The sequence below is a fragment of the Lactuca serriola genome, chromosome 8 (assembly GCF_051521515.1).
Source record: "Lactuca serriola cultivar US96UC23 chromosome 8, Lser_US96UC23_V15, whole genome shotgun sequence".
In the NCBI taxonomy this organism is placed as follows: Eukaryota; Viridiplantae; Streptophyta; class Magnoliopsida; order Asterales; family Asteraceae; genus Lactuca; species Lactuca serriola.
Genome location: NC_136415.1, coordinates 161,060,712 through 161,081,721, shown reverse-complemented (window position 1 = coordinate 161,081,721; position 21,010 = coordinate 161,060,712). Strand labels below are relative to the sequence as shown.

General features: G+C 37.7%; 1 protein-coding gene across 1 annotated transcript; it reads right to left on the bottom strand.

The window, feature by feature from the left end:
• Positions 1 to 2,223: 2,223 nt before the first annotated feature.
• LOC145067566 (uncharacterized) lies at positions 2,224 to 19,945 on the bottom strand. Its single transcript, XM_079014679.1, has 2 exons — positions 18,983 to 19,945; positions 2,224 to 2,346 (listed from the first exon to the last, which is right to left on the bottom strand). Exons 1-2 carry the CDS (start codon positions 19,943 to 19,945, stop codon positions 2,224 to 2,226), a joined length of 1,086 nt encoding a protein of 361 aa, XP_078870805.1.
• Between the last annotated feature and the right edge of the window lie 1,065 nt (positions 19,946 to 21,010).

Genomic DNA, 21,010 nt, shown 5'->3' with positions numbered 1-21,010 from the left:
ACTACCTCTCTATCTCTTACTTGGATGTAGGCTTCAGCTTCTATCCAGTTTGAGAAATAGTGATTCCTCACTAGCATGAAGACCTTTCCTCCAGGGGCTACTGGTAGTTTACCCACTATATCCATTCCCCATTTCATAAATGGACAAGGGTAAATGATAGGATGTAGAGGTACTGTTGGTTGGTGTAGGATGTTGTTATGTCTTTGACAAGCGTCACACTTCTAGACGTGAAGGAATGAATCTTTCTTCATGGTTGGCTAGTGTGGTTGCCACAGTTTCCTTCATGTATGTCCTTTAGGACCTCTGTAGCTTCTTGATCCTCTAGGCACCTAAGGTATGGACCTGCTACAAATGTTTTATATAATTTACCATGAATTATACTAAATCTTAAGATCTTTCTTTTGACTTATCTCTGTCTCTTTTCTCTTCCTTAGGGATCGTATCATTTTAGAGGTATTCCATAATGGGTTGGATCCAGGATCTCGAAGTTGGAGAGGGTTCCTTGATGTTGGGATCTTGACGCTGAGTCGTTAGATCAGGATCTCCGATTGTTGCAACGTTCGTAGTTCCTTGTGATTGTTGGGATCTTTCAGTCTCTTGGTGGGTTCGTCGATTGTTGGGATCAATACATGGGTTAATGGGATCTTGGTTCACGACGAGATCCTTAAGGAAGATCCTAGATTAGCTAAATCATCTGCTTCAACATTTTCTTCTATATGACCTTGGTTTAGGCTAAATGTTTTGAATTCTGAGGCCAAGTTTTGAAGGATTTGGAGATATAGTGCTAAATTCTCTCCTTTCACTACATAGGATCCATTAAAATGGTTAGTTAGTAGTAAATAATCGAAGAATACCTGAAGATCCTTGGCTAACTGTAGCCTCATGCTTAACGCTTCGTATTCTTCTTCGTTGCTGGTTGCATTGAATTCATAATTGATTGCATGGGGTAGGATGTCCCCCTATGGAGATTTTACTATGATCCCCAAGCCAGTTCCTCTTTGGTTTGATGCTCCATTTGTGCATAATGTCTATCTTCCCATGTTTTCCTCTTCTAGAAGTTGTTTGGCTTTTATTTCAACTTCACCTCTTAGATCATCACTAAAGTCAGACATAAAATCTGCTAATGGTTGGGGCTTTATGGCTGATCTAGGTTCATACTTTATGTCATATGTGCTTAACTTCACGTATCATTTCGCCATTCTTCCTGACATTTCTGGTTTTCTCGTAACATTCTTAATTGGATAGTTAGTTTTGAAAATTATAAGGTGAATTTCAAAATAATGTATTAACTTAGTAGAAGTTTTTACTAATGCAAGTATGATCTTTTCAAGATAAGAGTACCTGGTCTCAGGATCCAGGAGACTTTTATTTACGTAGTATATGGGATGTTGGTCCCCATCAAGATCCTTAGCTAGTAGAACTCTTACCATATTTTAGGATACTGATAGGTAAAGAAGGAGTGGTTCCCCATCTAGTGGTTTTACAAGTAGGGGTGGTGCGCTTAAATATCTTTTAAGCTCTTAGAAAAAATCTTCATGTTCCTGGGTCCACTCGAATCTTTTATTCTTCTTCTAGATGTTGTAGAAAGGCTTGCATCTTTCTGATGATCTTGAAATGATCTGTTTAGGGCTGCCATTCTTCCTATTAATCTCTGCATATCCATTGTTGAGGATGGTAATTTCAGATCAAGGATGGCCCTGATTTGTTTCAGGCTTGCTTCAATTCCTCTTTCGGTCACCATGTATCCCATGAACTTACCCGATTTCATCCCAAAGTGGCACTTGGAGGGATTTAACTTCATGTTATACTGTTCTAGGATTTGTAAGGCTCCTTCGAGATCGTTGAGGCGATCCTCGATTTTTTTGGACTTGAGCACCATGTCATCGATGTAGACTTCCATTGTGTCCCCGAGTTTCTACTTGAACATCTTGTTCACCAGCCTTTGATATGTTGCTCCTACATTTTTAAAACAAAATGACATGGAAATGTAACAATAGATACCTATTGGAGTTATGAGCGTCGTGTCTTATTGGACAAAGGGTTCATCTGGATCTATTGGAATCCTGCTAATGCATCCATGAACGTTAGTGATTCATGGACCCCTATCGCGTCTATCATGGATTTGATATGTGGTAGAGGGAAAGGATCCTTGGGACAAGCCTTGTTAAGATTCCTATAGTCCAGACACACACTCCACCATTCTTCTTTCGTACCACGACCACATTAGCTAGCCATCTTGGGAACTTCACCTCCTTGATCATTCCTGTTTTGAGAAGTTTTTCTACTTCTTCTTGTATAACTTGCTTCCTTTTCGGTGCAAATTTTCTTCTCTTTTGGTATATTGGCCTGAAAAATGGGTCGATGTTAAGTTTATAGTTTATGGGTTCTTATTCTTTTGTCGACACCTGTCATGTCCTCATGCTTCCATGCAAACGTCTCGCATCTGGCCTTGAGGAACTTTATGAGATTATGGTCGACTTGTTCAAGCACTGAGGATCCTATGAGAATTTTTGCTTGAGGAACCTCAAGTTTCAGGGGCACTTCTTTTACATCATGTTCTCATGCTTTTAATACGTTTTGTGCCCCATGCCTTTATTTATATGCCTTTCATGTTGGGTTTTGATTATTCTAACACTCCTAAGGAGTACATGCAACCCTAAATATCTTGGATCTATGTTTTCTCTATTATACATGCAAATATGAAGTTTCCAAAGTATTGCCCTAAATAGCATACAATCATAAGTACTAGTATAACAAAAAAACTAGATAGAATACATACCTTTTTGGTGTAGCTTGATTCCATGGAGCTTAAGAGCCTAGTGCCCGAAGTCTGACACCTCAAATGGTTCACACAACATCAAGAACATCTTGGAATAACCATGAGAAGAGATACTTCACTCTAGAAATTGGCTTGCCCTCTTGTGTATGCACTAGTGTAGATTTCACCAACCAATGGGGTCTTTATATAGTTTGGATATTAGGGTTACACCATGTAACTCATGACTTAACCCATTCCTTATGCTCCATGGGTTTTAACCTCCATGGAGTATTCATGGATCACTCCATGAGTTTAGCCCAACATAAGGTAGCATGGATCATAAGCCCATATATATAAGAATGAATGATTTACACAATCACTCCCCATATATTTAATTAGTCTCTTTTGATCACTGAATTAATTCCAAATTAATTCTTGATCAATACTAATTAAATAATATAATTTCACATTAATATATTAGAACTTATAATATATTAATATGTCACGAATATCCTCTTCTCACAAAAGGTCTATCTAAATGTCTCGATGCAATGCAATCCAAATGGACCATGGCAATCGAGTCATATACATACGAATTATAGTTGTGGACTTAGAAACTAATCCAACAGTCTCTCACTTGGATAAGTCTAAAACTATTATTGCATATGACTTCAAAACCCGACTAGCAAATCAATGACGCGTCCATTAGATAAAGGATCATATATTCCTCAATTCTAGATACCATATGGGCTGAGACATGGATCATAATCATTCTCTCTGTCCATTTGTTGTTTCTCGATTTTCGATTTATGACGACTGACTAATTGAACAAATCAAAATAGTCTAGGCTTGGCCAAGCAGTTCGCGGTGTCATCACTAAATTATTGAGGGGCCCACAGATATCGCTTTTATCCCTTTAAGGGTAAAAGGAATGAATAAACTTCGACTCATATGCTTGTTCTACTACTTGTTGAATCATACACAAAGGCACATTTTATACATCGAGTTACCTATGCGCTTTCATAAAATCAATGTATAACCAACTCATAGGCAACTACTGATATATCTAGGTTTGAAGAATATAAGATTATCGTCTCATGATCACTCGTGATAAAATCCACGAAGTGAGTCAAATGACCATGGGTTGAATCCAATACTCAGAACTTACGAGCACTCATGAATGTTGTAGCAACTCTTGTTATGTCCCATACTTTGGACATCTACAATCCAACTTCATGACAGTCTTGATTCATATCTACTTCCAAAATATGACCGAATGTGGATGGTTTGAATTACCTAGTCATTCGGGAAGAACGATCTAGTTGTTCTGGAAGTCAAGACATGCAAAGTGAAACACAAGAATAATCGAATCCAATATTGTCTCAGAACTTATGGATATAAATATAAAATCTTTTAGTTATCACCATATTGATTACACATTATTCATTGTATATTGTTTCAAATTATCAACTTTATAATTGAATTAAAACAATAGCTGTCCCATGCTCCAAGCATGTACACTATGTTTTGTAAACACTAGTCATGTCATACACAAAGTATACAAACTATGTTTGTCCAAACATTATTTATGCCATACACCAAGTATGCACACTAAGTTTGTCTATGACCTTTACTTTGTGAAATAGATCAATTGAGTATAATTCCAATGATTCTCATTTCACAATCTCAAATCCTTATTGTAAATGTAAGAATTGCAAATTCCTACCATTTACCGAAATCTGTTAGGTTTTAAACTTATATGCACTGATCCTCTTATAATGATTATGCACAAAGTCACAAAGACTTGTCAACAGTCATTATAGAGTATTCCAATGGAGATTAACTCTATGGAAATGAAGTCTCATATTCAAAGTACATCCTTTAAACATCCTTTTTGCATTAAGTTTTCTAATCTTACACAGAATGAATAACTACCTATGAAAACATTTTCATATTCCCATGTTGACTATCACTTCTGAACAATAGTTGCCTCCTTTCAGAATATGTCAATATGGTCATTCCAAAATTAATACTATACTTCTAACTGTCCCGGATTAACCAGTCTTTGGTAAACCTTAGATTATCCTCGACAATTGCTTAATCATTTTAGTCATATACAATTCTAGACTTTTCCCCTCTTAATGCCCTGAGCATTTGGAAAATTTAGAAAGGATGGATATTATAGCACATGCAATCGATCCTATATCTGAAGCATATGGGACACAATTCATGATGTCTTACATAAAGACATGATAATAGAGCAATCTTTTTGCTATAATATTTCTATTTCTATTTGCCAAGTTCTCATAATTCGGATTATGAAAAGGGATGACGTAATCATAATTGAATTTTAGAACGCAAATAATGTTCCCATATATATATATATAATTTCTTTATGTTGAACCATTCCAACATACCATTCATATATATACTTTGACTAAATTTAATTAAAATCCAACGATCTAAGCTTTTAGATTTGAAATGAAGTACAATTTCCTCTCCTTAATTATAGGAAAACACCTTTTGCCAATTGAAACTTTTTTTTATATAATAAAATTGCTAACTTACAACACTTATCATAATTATCATGCTCCCACTAACATGATGATTACTAGCATAACAGTTATGCTCTCACTAGCTTTGACATGTACTCAGAAATCAGCTGGACTTCTAGAAATCAATACTTTATTGACTTTCTTACCAATGTTCAAATTTATGATACGAGATTCTTGTTGGATTAGTGTCTAAGTCCATAACTATTTTGGTATGTAGTTGACCCGATTGTGCATGGTCCTTTTGGGTTGCCTTCACACTGGTGACTAGACAGGACGATTGTTAAGGAGAGAGGTTGCTTTGTTGTTAAGAATAATAAATTGGGGTATAAATATGATTTTTAATATATTATATGAATAATATATTAATTTGGAATCATATTATTAATTAGTATTTAATCAGAAATTATAATTTTGGGATTAAAGGAACTGACTGAAAGTGCAGGGGCTATTTTATAATTATTCAATAGTTGAGGCTTTGGGCTATTGGATCACCTTTATTAAGGCTTGAACGAAAATTCTAGAAGGATCTAGGTGTTTTCGTCCAAGGGCTTAAGAAAAGGAGTCCATGGACTTGCTTAGGCCCTAAGCTATGGGATTAGGGTTTGCACCTTGAAACCCTAGTTAGCCTTAAGTATAAATAGCATCCTAAGGGACTAAGATTTCGTCCAAGCCTTAGGAAACCCTAAAAGGGATGAAATCTAGGGCAAGATACCCTTCTCTCCTCTCTCCTATATTCATCCTTTTACCTAGTGTGTTTGTGAGCCATTAGAGGTACTACATTTGTGGTACTTGCTTTCAAGAGCTAAGGAAATTCAAGGAACTAGTTGTTATTACAATATAACAACAAAATGTATGTATTCTATTCTTATATATGGATTTCGAAAATAATAGTAGCATGTCAGGTTTCATTTTGTGTTCATAAAGTTGTATAACTAATAGTGAAAACATAGATCCAACTCTAGGGTTGCATGCACACATAGGATTGTTTGTATAAAACCCAACAATTCTTTGATAAAACTTTATGAAAATCATACACCTTTCCTTAGATAGCACACATGTGTGTCTAAAAAAATTTTAGAACTATGAAAAGGGATGTCGTAATCATCGTCTCAATTGTTTAGACTTTTTCCATTCCTCACAATTCGATGTTATTGTGCCGGTTAACCACACACGCTCCACTAACGACTTTGAGAATGCAAATATCACAATTGCTATCTACTTAAAATGTACTTAGTCAAAATGTTTCCTCACCATCATTTTCATGAATCAGAGAGAAACCTTATGACACTTAGATTTTATGGTGTATGTCTTCCTATCCATATGAATTTGTCAAAAACATAATCACAAGACAAGGTTAGTGACAAATCCAAACTCATATGGATTGAACTTGTGCAGTCTTAACTTCTTGCCACCTGGTAGCATAAGAGCCTACCATTGCTTCCAAGTTGTTATGAAACCAATTGAGAACTCTCAAAACTCATATGCAAAACCAACTTTAACTGGAATGAGCATAGAAATAGGAATATGTCAACACGATAGGTTATAAACCTCAAGTCATATGCTAGTGATAAACTCCTGGTTTTTATTCTTGATTAGATCTTACAACTTTTCAAGATCTTTAAGACTCCTACTGTCCTCTTGACATATCAGACTCACTTGCCAAATATTCAAGAGATAGTGCGGATTCTTATCAAGACAAAACCTCACATAACTGGCCTTAGTTGGTCTTTGTTTTATCCAAAACATCACAACTTACCAATTTCAAATGTACAAGAGTAGAAACACAATTTACTCTTACATTTGACAAGTGTTAATAAACCTTCTTTAAGATGTGTCACTCAAGTTACAATCTTGGAGTATGACTCTAAGACCTTTTTTGGAATGAAGTATGACTCATCTTCTTGATTTAAACAATTCAAAAATTCATGATTCCTTTTCTTAGTCATAAGAATGCACTAAGATGTCGTTAGAGGACCAATTGTGATATGGTTTTTTAATCATTAAGATGATCAGAAAACATGATACTAAAGTTCTCTCCCTTCTTTTCAGATTTGAGAAACTTTTATCTTCCTGCCTAATTTGATTCTTCTAGTTCGTTTTTCCATACATCGAAACTTTTCCAATGTTTTAGAATTATACTTAGACTTGTAAGTATACCAATATTTACTAAGCTATAGTAAATTATGACGAATAGTCTTATCAATATTTTGTAGTGGACTTGATCAGTGCACAACAATGTATACTCGATCCCTTAGTCCCTCACTTGACTCACATATACACGTGACCAAGGAATTAGTCTTAATTTTCCAAAGCTGAAAGTTCTCATTCATCATACTATACAACTTGCATGATTCCAAGCTTCGGTCCAATTGAATCTTTGGTGATGAGAATCTTTCCTTATTTGGTAAATTTAGACACTACCACAAATGAAAGAATCAAATTCATATTTCCATTATTGCTAGAAACATACAAATATCAGTTTTCAATAAAATACATTGCAAGGAGATAAAAACTAAAATAAAATCAAAATTTTGTTTATTTATAAAATGCGGAGAAACAGTTTCCTTACAATGCAAATTTAAATGAAACTATGCTATTACATAGTTCCTAGCAATCTATCATAACTCTTAAGTAGTAGCTCAATAATCCGATCTTCGAACCATGCCATTGAAATCCATCTTCGTGATCAGATTCATCATACTCTTTCTTTAAGTTTCCTTCCCTTTGCTTGATCCTGTCAGATCATGTACCAAGAATCTACAACTAGGAACTTAACAGAGTTAGATAGTAGATTTACCTGAAGCAGAGTCAAACTTTTTGACTTGACCTTCTCTCAGATCATTCAGGTAAATTTGGCAGCTTCGCAACCAATGTCCCTTCCTTTGGCAATAGAAACATACGGACTCTTTGGTAATGGTACATGGGACAATCTTAGACTTAGCCTTTCTCTTTACCATTTGGTCAACCGAGTTAACTATGGCCGATTCCTTTCCATTGGCAAGAAAAATACTTTCTGGATTTCCAATGTTACCATTGACAATGTCAATAGAAGTTTGGGAAGTCGATCTTCCAATCAAATTTGCTTTACCAGTGCTCCAAATCATTGCTGATTTAGTAGCACCAAGCAAATAGGTCAGATCATTAAGGGTCATGTCATGGTCTATTTCATAGTAGTCCTTAAATAACTCACTATGTGACATAGAAAGTCATTAAACAACCAACTCTCCCGGCTTGTCAATATGTGACTTCATCTCCAAGATGTGATCACACATAGACCTTTCTTGCCAATAAGGCCTGAGTGACCTTGAACTTATGGGTTAGGGAGAATAATTGGAGGAAGTAGAGTAAGTGAAGTTCCTAGAGATTTGGGAAGATCATAGTTGTCTAAACTAGACATCTACAATGGGAGATATTCAAGTTAGATGATTTTTTAAGTCTTTAATATAACACCCAATATGAAATATTAAGGCTAGGACCCAAAACAATATTTTATAACTTGGAAGAGGGACGCCGTAATCCAAGCTATAAAATATTTGAAGGTAGGCGAATGACGATTCACCAATTTCCACCACGAAAAACGAAATAATTTATTAGGTTTTAATTGGATTTGAAACTCCTAGATCTTTTGAGATTCATTGAACTTTTCAATGGTGTGTTTCAATCTCGAGTGTGCCCTGTCAAGTTTTGTGACTGGGATGCCGAGGATCACAAAACAAGGTGTGAATAACCATGCAAATATACTTGGTACCCATAATATTTATCACTCAATCGATGTGCCGGTTAACCACACACGCTCCACCGATACTATGATAAACATTAAATTACCCTTTGCCAACCTTGTTAAATCAAGCTAGTGTGCCAGTTAACCATACGCGCTCCACTAACCGACTTAAGCAAAGTGCGAAGTGTAATTCATGGGTTAGCACCAAATTCACATTTTCCTAAGTAAATAAGATTGGGAATTCATAAGAGTTTAGTTAATTAGTATTTATCATTAATACTTTTAATGAAGGAAGAATTATAGTCATTATCCTAACCGTTCGGCTAACGACCCTCCACCAGTCAAGGAAACGGTGGGTGAGAGTGGACACCCATGAAACTGTCATTTTATAGGCAGTAACCTTATACCCCCTTATAGACTAGCTTCGTGAATGAGGCCTACTAATGGTAAGACTGACTTTCTCTTATACATATATATTATTAACTTATAATACTATAAAGTATAGGGGTTGAATTTTAAGTTTTAAAATTCTAAGGGTTTAACTTGGAATTAAAGTATTCATGTGGGGAAACTTTAAAAATTACAAAACTTGAGGGCAAGTTTTAAACTATTCAAAAACTTTTCAATTCAATAACTTATGTGTTTAGAGTAGTTTTATTGAAAAACTCTTCAAGTTCCATAACTTGAGAACAAGTTATGGAAGACTTTAAAACATTTAAAAATGAGACTCTCCATCTTTCGTAACTTATGGAAATCTTATGAGTTTTTAAGAATCATAAATGTGACTTTTCATATAACCTGAGGACAAGTTACAAAAACACATTTTATGAATAACTTTAAGATCAATTTGGATTGAAAACACATTATCACATAAATTTTCTATTAATCTAAGAAAACTCATAAGAACAAGATAATTCATATCGATTTTTTTTTCATGTAATTAGCCTAACCATTAAACTAATACAAAATATGAATCTATTGACAATTATCTTTGAAATTGGATTAGAATGAATATAACCACATCAAAAACAGGTTTATAAGTTAAAAAACAGCTTAGGGTAATGTTCCCAGTGCAATTCCAGCCAAAAACCTTGAATATATGATGTCTGGGGTCCAACTCGTCGAGTGCATGAACCAACTCGACGAGTTGGATGGTTTTATTCATGGACTCGGCGAGTCCATCAGCGGACTCGGCGAGTCAAGTGCACAGAAAGCTAGAATATTGATTTTTTCAGCTTTTTTCAACAATTTGCATCAAGTATAACAAAAAACAAGCCTAGGCTCTAATACTACTGTTGGGTTTTGAGCATTCTAACACTCTTAAGGTGTACATGCAACCCTAAATACCTTGGATCTATGTTTTCTCTATTATACATGCAAATATGAACTTTCGAAGGTATTACTATAACTAGCATACAATCATAAGTACTAGTATAACAAAAACTAGATAGAATACATACCTTTTTGGTGTAACTTGATTCGATGGAGCTTAAGAGCCTATTGTGCCAAGTGTGACACCTCAAATGGTTCACATAACATCAATAACATCTTGGAATAACCATAAGAAGAGACACTTCACTATAGAAACCGGCTTGCCCACTTGTGTATGCACTAGTGCCGATTTCACCAACCAATGGGGTCTTTATATAGTGTGACTATAAGGGTTACACCCTGTAACTCATTACTTAACCCATTCCTTATGCTCCATGGGTTTTAACCTCCATGGAGTATCCATAGATCACTCCATGAGTTTAGCCCATTATAAGGTATGATGGATTATAAGGCCACATATATAAGAATGAATGATTTACACAATGAATCCCCATATATTTTATTAGTCTCTTTTGATCACTGAATTAATTCCAAATTAATTCTTGATCAATTACTAATTAAATAATATAATTTCATATTAATATATTCGAACTTATAATATATTAATATGCCACAAATATCCTCTTGTCATAAAAGGTCTATCTAAATGTCCCAATGCCATGCAACCCAAATGGACCATGCCAATCGGGTAATGTACATATCAATTATAGTTATGGACTTAGAAACTAATCCTACATGTCACGGTATTGTCGATGACTTCATAGGGTGGGCATATTTATGTATTGATGATATTTCGACAGAACGAATTTCATTTCATGGATCCATGGTCTACCTAATATGACATTATAAAAGGATAACATGTCCATTACACAAAAAGATTGTATAGAATTTACTCCCTCTATGTAGATTGGTAGCTTCATTCTTCTTAGTGCGTCCAGGAGTATGATGTTAACATAGGATCCTCCATCAATGAGGATCCTTCTGACGATATGATTGGCAATATATATAGTAATTACTAATCCGTCATGGTGTGGATCCTAGATGTCTTGCCTATCTGCCTCGTCGAAGGTGATCTCTTTTTCGTTAGTGATCATTATGTTCTTTCATGGTCCTTCTTCCTTCTCCAATTTAGACACCATGGCGTGCCTTTTTGCTGCAGAGTAGGAGGTACCACAAATTTCAGATGTTACAGAGATCACATTGATTACTTTGGCGTTAGCTAGGAGGGATCCTAGTCATTCGAGGATCTTTTGAGGATCCTGGTCTCTTTCTTTGGGTTTCTCATTTCTTTTTCCCAGGATTTCTTTGAGGTATCCTTTTCCCAGGAGATAACTCATTTCCTTCCTAAGAGCTATGCAATCCTCCGTGACATGGCCAAAGTCATCATGATATGCACACCATTTGGACTTGTCTTTCCAAGCGGTGGATATTTCTCGTTTTCTTGGCCATCTTTCTTTGTCTCCAAGATCTTGCATGGAAAAGATTATGTGATATCCCCATTTTCACGACAAGAAAAGACCGATTTGTGTATGCATTATGTAACAACCCGAAGTTTTCCATCGCCGAAAACCCATTCTACCCGTATAACTCGTCGTATATCGAAATGTCCCGATATCGTTTTTGGGTTTAGTTAATTAAAGTTATATGTTTATTATCATCCAATGAGTGTCCAAACCCTTTAGGAACTCATGAAATTAGCCCAAAACATTTATTTCATAAGTTTTAAAAACGTCCCCGCCAAGTGACGAAAACTTAATCGGGTGCGACCTAAAGCCTCGTTTAAGGCCGGTATCGGGTAGAATTCCACCGTGTCCAAGTTTTAGGACCTATATAAATGTGTTTAATATTCGTTTGAAGCTTTTTCTTCCTCTCTCTACTCTCTCTCTAACCTCTCTCCTAAATCCAAGTTTAAGGGTCCAAAACTCAATTTTAAGGCCTCAAATCTTTAAGGTACCTTCCTAAACTCATTTTATAGCATATTTGACCTTCAAATTCGAGATTTAAACATGAATTAAAGCCTTGTATATAAGTTTACGGCCCAGAATGATGCTTAGGCCGTAAACCCATATTTAAAGGGGTTTTAAGCCCTAAAACCCTTCCTAAACACATTTGGACTTTAGATATGGCTAAATGGCTTTATGAAATGGACTTATAAAATTTTAGACATGAATTTAGAAGGATTTGAAGGAGTTTACGGCCAAGCCTCATGCTTGGGCCGTAAACTCATACAATTGAGGTTTTCATGGCTTTAAACACTTCCAAATCACTTATAAGGCTTAGGTATGAATTTTAGGAATATGGTTTTAGCATTTGGACACCTTAAACATAATTTTTAGAAGGATTTATGTGAGTTTACGGCAAAGGCTTGTGCTTGGGCCGTAAACTCCTTAAAACATAGTGAAAATTCATTTTTAAAGTGTTGTTTAACCCCTATAACACCCCTAAAACCTTGGAATGAATTTTAGAAGTCCTTACAATCAAGTTTTTGGCTTTAAAACACATGAAATCACTCTCTAAGAGAGTTTACGGCCATGAGGGGGGTCTCATAGGCCGTAAACTCCAAAAACCCCTCCAAAATTTCAAGAAAATGCATGAAAGGCCTAGGAATAAATTTAGTAATCACATGTGATTTGTTTGGAAACCAAAAAACACAATTTTTATTGGGTATTTAGGAGTTTACGGACAGGAGCCTATGCTAGGCCATAAACTCCCTTAAATGGGTCTATTAGATGTTTAAAAATCATTCCAAGTCCTTAAACCAATTTCTAAAATTATTCTCTAAGTGTTTGAAGCTATTTTGCACCATAAACTACCCCACCATGAGTTTACGGCCGTCAACTCATGGGGAAGGGGTGTTTTAGACCAAAAACTATTGTATGAGTTTATTCATGGGGAATAAACTCAAGTCTCAAGTCCCTAGTGTCATTTCACGTCCTTAAACGCCACCCGGGTCCCTTCAAACACTTGTATCGGGTTGTTTTCGCGACTAGAAGCAATTGTCCCTATCAAATAATCAATCTAAGTCCTAATTATATACAAATGTGTATCTTTACATTATACTTAGGAACCTTGTGTATTTACAAGCCCCAGATCAACTCTTAGCATCCAAATCGTCACATTTCTCGTCCGGTGAGTTCATACCCTTACGCCCTTTTCCGTTTTTTTAAATGTTTTCAGGGGGGAATACAAGCAAACTATAACTGTTTTCAAATCATAACATTGATGTGTTTCAAATAATATCTGGCAAACTTATAAACATTTTTACTCCTTATGTATTATGCTGAGCATAAGGAATGATTTATCAATTACAACTAAATGGATTTTAGTTAAGAAAATAACCAAACTAATCAAATTATTATGGGAATAATTTGCGGTTCTATATTTCTCTTTATATCATGTATTGATATCTGTATAAAATTATTAGATAAACTATGTCTGATTCAGTTTATCTCCGTATCATTTGAATGTATTGCCAGATAGTTTCTTTGTATGTATCTATTTTCACTGTATCATGTTTCATAATCTTTGTATGTTTGATATCGTATGAGAATCCTGTGAATAGTTTAGTACTAGTTTGTGTGTGACACCCAATTTTTTTTTTGCAAAAATTTTAAACTTTTAAAACCCATCTTAAATTAAATTAAAACAACTGAAATAGTTATAACATAATCCATCAACTTAATAATCATATAAAATAAGTGCGGAAGTAATAATAATAATAAGGTCCCAACAAAATAACTAGTAGCGATGTCCCGATGCTCCATGTCAAGCCTTAGCCTCTTTAATCTTAGCACCTGAAAAGTTATAAGGGAAAAACGTAAGCACGAAGCTTAGTGAATTCAAACACAGACATTGTACTAACATTCATATTTACTAGCCCTAATCCATTTTCCAATTATAATGATAAAGACAAAGAACGAATCAATGTCTATATTACGAGAAGGACTTGTAGGTTTGAACCGCACCGGGAAGATCCCGTATCATTTGGCCCTAATCACCGCACCTCACGAAGAGTATTACGTTGGTGATCTTACCTACCCACCGCACCGGTAAATCCGTATCCTTTGGTGGTGTCCCCATATCCATAATTAGTTACATACAGTGCACATGTATGAATTAAAACAATACTTATATAGCATGCTTTTATAATAAATTCAAATAATCACACACGAGCTAACTAGCAAACACAATCATCAATACAACGGTGTGAGAGAACTCACCTTGAGTGAGTATTAAGGATGGCTAACAATCAAATAATGCTACCAAGCTTGAGCAAACTTCAAAACCTCGCCTAAGAAGGACTAAAGGTTAGAAACGAGAAGTAATGAAGCTACGAGTTGAGAAAAGAGTAATCACAGCAAGGTCTCTAAAACAGACCTGCTGTTCAAAATGGATTTACTCCAAAATCTAAAACAGAAACATAGCTTTAACTAAATTTTATAGGAAACTATGATTGCTCAGGATTCCATAACTATAAAGAACTCATTCTAACTCCAAAAGATGAATTAAATATGAATTTTACAAATTGGTGTATCACTTCTGTCTCCAACAATACAGTCAAGTGATGTTGGCCAATTCTACCCAACTTGTGAGTAGAATTCGTCCAAAAGAAAATTAAGAGAAGTAAAGGACATAAAATTGAAAGTCTCAGAGTTGGAATTGAATGAAAAGCATCTCTCAAACTACAGATATAAAATTCACATTGTGGACAATCACAGCACTAGCAAAAGCTGGTGACTGCCCACTGACCTGGAGTGTGGATCCATTCTAACCAATTTATAATTGGAAATAACACCCCATATTCTCCAGATCTTAAATTCATAATATAAGGAACATATAGAAACTTGGAATCACTCTGGATCCTTTTCCAAGCCTTAGAAATGATGAAAACAAAATGACATATCAGAACAGACCCGGATTAGACCTAACAGCAAAGATGCCATTCTTTCACATAGATAAAGCCCTTATCAGTGAGGTTGGCCTTCTTAAGAAAGTTAGCCAACTCAATTTGTGAACTTTTGGAACTGGTTTGGGGTCGGTTTGAGTTCTAGAGATCCAGATATGAGTTTTACAAAATGACTACAGATCTGATGGAAAACAGAATCGTAGCCACCCGTGATTCCTTTTTGGCTTATCCATCCTTCTCCTTTTGAAACACATTTTAAGATGTGTTCATCATCCCAATTCAGTCCCCATGATAATGGTGGTACTAAAAAGGGTTAGGGATCATTAGGATTTCATTTAGCCTCAAGGATGTAATAATAATCAACATGAAAATAAACATAAGCACATAAAATCATCATTCTCCCTTTTAGGGTTTCCATGATCTTTTGCCACATGTAATCCCCTAGATCCATCATCCACCATATATGGGGTGAAGATAGGATCTTGAGATGATGTATAACATACAATTACAAATAAAATAAGAAGGAGAAGAGGTGAAGATGAAATCATAAAACTAGAACAAGGTTATGAATCAAGTTGTAAGAAAGGATAAGGAGGTTCATACCAATACGAATCAAGGCTGGAAATGAACAAGAATTAAGCTCCAAACAGCCCCTTGGCTGCTCTTGATCCCAAAGAGAGAGAGAGGGACGATTTTTGAGAGAGAGGTAGGGTTTAGAGTGTTTTCCTTGTGTGTGTTCCAAATGATTCAATTTACACATTAAGTACTATTAACTAGATGGACATTGCAAATAGGCCCATAGCCCATGGACTTCAAAAAGGAGTTTACAAGATGATCAAAAGAGTCCAATAACATAAGAAATCAGACATTGGTTAAATAAATTAACCCAAGGTTACAAGGATAATTAAATTAAAATAACCAAACGTACCGAGAAAACCCGGGGCGTTACAACTCTCCCCCACTAAGAACGGACTTCGTCCTCGAAGTCAACACCTAGAAACAGATCCGGATAATGAGTCCGCATCTCACATTCCGGTTCCCAAGTCCATTCCGAACCCTTCCTATGTTTCCATTGCACCTTAACCAGGTTTATAGTCTTGTTGCGGAGAGCTTTCGTCTTTCGTTCTAAAATAGCGATTGGTTTCTCAACATAATTGAGACGCTCGTCAATTTGTATGTCCTCCAGTGGTATCACAGCGGTCTCATCAACAACGCATTTTCGTAACTGAGTCACATGGAACGTATTATGAATTAGACTAAGCTCGTCAGGAAGCTCTAAACGGTAAGCCACCTTCCCCACACGAGCTATGACCTTGTAGGGTCCAATGAATCGGGGTCCGAGCTTTCCCCGCTTCCGAAATCGAATCACACCTTTCCAGGGGGAAACTTTAAGCAACACATAATCTCCCACCTGGAACTCAAGATTGGAGCGTCTTTTGTCGGCATAACTTTTCTGACGATTGCTCGCTGTGACCAAATGATCCCGAATCACTTGGATTTTCTCCGTGGTCTGTAGCACGATATCGGTACTCCCAAGTACCCTCTGCCCAACCTCGCCCCAACAAACGGGCGTCCTGCACTTCCTCCCGTACAAGGCTTCATACAGAGGCATTTTAATGCTCGAGTGATAGCTGTTGTTATAAGAAAACTCAGCTAGATGTAGATGGTCATCCCAACTACCCCCAAAATAAATCGCACATGCCCGAAGCATGTCCTCCCAGGTCTGAATCGTCCGCTCACTCTGCCCGTCTGTCTGCGGATGGAAGGCGGTACTAAAATGTAATCGTGTGCCCAATTCCTCTTGAAACTTCCTCCAGAACCGAGAGGTAAATCGGGTGTCTCGATCGGAGACGATAGAAATGGGCACCCCATGTAATGAGACAATCTCCCAAACAAAGATCTCGGCTAATTTCTCCGCCGATGAGCTCTCCTTTATAGCCAGAAAGTGAGCACTCTTAGTCAAACGATCAACAATCACCCATATTGTATCTGATCCTCGGGCAGTTCTAGGAAGTTTTGTAATGAAGTCCATGGTTAGATGCTCCCATTTCCATTCAGGAATCTCCAATGGTTGCAACTTCCCATGCGGTTTCTGGTGTTCCGCCTTGACCTTCCGACAGGTCATACATTCTTCCACAAATCGAGCCACATCATTCTTCATTCCATGCCACCAGTAAGCCTCATGAAGGTCCCGATACATTTTAGTAGCACCAGGATGGATAGAAAATTTTGACTTATGAGACTCATCCATTAGGGTTTTCTGATTTCCCCCGGTATATGGGACCCAAACCCTACCGTAGCGAGTCAGCAAACCCCGCCCGTCTCGTTCCATCTTAGGCAACTCTTTCCCAATCTTCTCACGCCTGATGTTTTCCTCCAGTATTGCCGTCTTTTAGGCGTCCCGGATTAGATCTAACAAAGACGACACCATCATGATCCGGAGACACTTAGCTCGAATCGGTTCGGCAGATTGTTTACGACTGAGAGCATCAGCTACCACATTAGCTTTACCAGGGTGGTAGTGAATTTCACAATCATAATCTTTTACCATATCCAACCCTCGGATCTGCCTCATATTCAAATCCCGCTGCTCGAACAAATATTTTAGACTCTTATGGTCAGTGTATATGATAAACTTCACTCCATAGAGATAGTATCTCCAAATCTTAAGAGCGAAAACAACAGCCCCAAGCTCCAAATCATGAGTGGGGTAGTTTCGTTCATGGGGTTTCAGCTGTCGGGAGGCATAGGCTATCACCCTATCTCGTTGCATTAACACGGCACCAAGACTTTGAAGCGATGCATCACAGTAAACCACCATATCCTCAACCCCATCAGGTAAGGCCAAAATCGGAGCTTCACACAATCATTTCCTTAACTCATCAAACGCCAGTTGCTGCTCCGGGCCCCAAACGAATTTCATTGATTTCTTGGTCAATCGGGTGAGTGGTAAGGCGATTTTAGAGAAATTTTTAATGAACCTCCGGTAATAACCGGCTAAACCCAAGAAACTGCGAATTTCAGAAGGTGTTTTTGGAATCTTCCATTGTTTAACCGCATTAACCTTGGCTTGATCGACCTTAATACCGTTTTCTCAATGTTAGAGGGTGAGTACGGAATGCTGTTTTCTCAATGTCTTCTTCACGAACCCGCATCTGATGGTAACCGTAACGTAAATCAATCTTGGAAAACCAAGATGCTCCCTGAAGCTGATCGAAAAGATCGTCAATACGTGCCAACGGGTACCTATTCTTTATCGTGCGCTTGTTTAGCTCCCTATAATCAATACACATTCGCTGGGATCCATCTTTCTTCTTCACAAAGAGAATAGGAGCACCCCAAGGCGAGCAGCTTGGCCGTATAAACCCTTTATCACTTAGATCTTGAAGTTGATCTTGGAGCTCTTTCATTTCAGGTGGTGCCAAGCGGTAAGGAGATTTCGCTACCGGAGTCGCACCTGGCACCAAATCAATGCGAAACTCCACTTGCCGAACAGGTGGCAAGCCAGGGAGTTCCTCCGGAAAGACATCGCTGAAGTCGGAAACGATAGGAACGTCGTCTAGTGCTATAGCAGAAGAGCAAGAAGCCATAGCCAGGCGGGGAATGTCCCCCTGAATAATAAGTTCTCCACCTCTAGGGTTTCGAACACGAACTTGCTTCTTACGACAGTGGATTTCCGCATCAAACGCATCAAGCCAATCCATGCCTACGATAACGCAGAGCTCTCGCATCGCAATAGGGATAATATCAATAGGGAATTCAACTCCAGAAAACTCGAGAGTGCAACCCCGATAGACATCGATGACAGAAATAGTGCGGTTGTCGACAACATCGACAACCATTGGGTGAGCCAATTTTCCGATACTACGCCCCAAACGATTAATAAACGTGTGAGATACAAAAGAATGGGTAGCACCGCTATCAAACATAACAACATCGGGCTTGGAATCTAGCAAATAAGTGTCTGCCAGTGTCGTTGTAATCACCGGCTCCTCCACAGTCATCTGGTGAGCACGACCTCGTGTCACCATAGTGGTTCCCTTAGAGGATGATGCAATTGCAGGATTTGTACCCCTGTCTCCTTTACCAGTCTTCAACTTCGGGCATTCAGGCTTCTTCTGTCCCGTCTCGTTGCAGTGATAGCAGACGGGAACTGCAGAAGTAATATGAGGAACTGCACTCGCAGGGGGAGCCCTACAATTCTTCCAATGATGCCCTGGCTTTTTACAGTTGTAGCATATCAACGGATTTTTCTCGCCCTGACTTGAAGACGGCTTGTACTCATACCTTGACTTACCACCCTGCTTTTGCTTTTTCTGGGCATCTCCGGATGTCTTGGAGGAGGTGTCATTGGCCTTCCTCTTGGTCTGGGTCTGCAACTCGATTTCCCTCCTCCTCGCTGCATCCATGATCGCAGATAAAGTCGGGAACTCCTGCATGCTAACGAATTCCCGAATCTCGGTACGTAGAATGGTAGTGTACCGGCTGACTAACCAGGCCGCGTTCCCAGCAAACGAGGGGCAAAAAGATAGCATCTCCAAGAACTTGGCGTACAGGTCACTAACGGATTCAGTAGTCTGCTGTAAGGCCATGAACTCTTGCTGCATCCGCTGCTGCTCCACCTTAGGCACATATTGTGCCTCGAACCTCTCCACAAATTGGGCCCAAGACATGGCCCTCACTTAGTCTTCGTTCAATAAGGCGGTGATGGTCTTCCACTATGTCTTTCCCCTTTTTCACAGCTGATTCATGGCGATCACTGCTTTGTACTAGTTCGGACACCCAACACTTATGAAGGCGCCCTCAACATCTGACACCCAGGGCTTAGTAGCAACTGGGTCGGATTCACCATTCCAAAGAGGAGAGCTACACTTGTTGAACTTCTCGAAGTAGTATGCCGAATCCTGAACAGGCAGAGACAGTAACGCCGCTCATCCAGAAGAGCACCGAATTGGTTGATTAAGTCGTTGGTCACACCCGGGATTAGTTCGTTGAAACCGTTATTGAATTCCTCAACGACAATATCCCTAACTTGCTCCATTTGGAGCTGATTAAGTCGAGCAGGCGGAGCCATTAGTATCCACAGAAGAAGGAAAATCTTAGAAACAATTCAGTCTAGATATTTCTAGGAAGACAAAACACTCAGCTTGCCGAAATTTTTTCAACCTTGCCCCGACTCGAAACCGGCACCGATGTTTCAAATAGTAGGGGCCCTTCTACTACCTTCCACACAAGTTCCAATTTCGCATTCGCGTCTAGTTTCAAAATTTCCAGTTTGCTCTAGTCGTTAATTTTACAACTCTCTCACATGTTAACACTAACTAAGTGTGTAATCTAATATTTTAATGCTAGTAGAATCCAATTCATCGTCAACAATTTAACATAAACATTTAACATAAGAAATAAGGCTTACTTGGCTGGCTGACTGGTACACCGCGACATCTTTCACTACTAGTCTTCAGAAAGTTTGAAAAATATTTTAAAAAGAAAATAAACTCTTATAGAGCCTCAAATTTGAGTCTAGAACATCCACAAGAATGCCTAGTTCCCTCAAACTGTGGCTCTGATACCAACTTGTGACACCCAATTTTTTTTTTGCAAAAATTTTAAACTTTTAAAACCCATCTTAAATTAAATTAAAACAACTGAAATAGTTATAACATAATCCATCAACTTAATAATCATATAAAATAAGTGCGGAAGTAATAATAATAGTAAGGTCCCAACAAAATAACTAG

Coding starts and splice junctions, on each gene's coding strand:
- LOC145067566 (XM_079014679.1), bottom strand. CDS start 19,945: ATGTCTTGGGCCCAATTTGTGGAGAGGTTCGAGGCACAATATGTGCCT. Junction 2,347..18,982: donor TGCGAGAGCTCTGCGTTATC/GTAGGCATGGAT, acceptor CCCATTTTTCAG/GCCAATATACCAAAAGAGAA.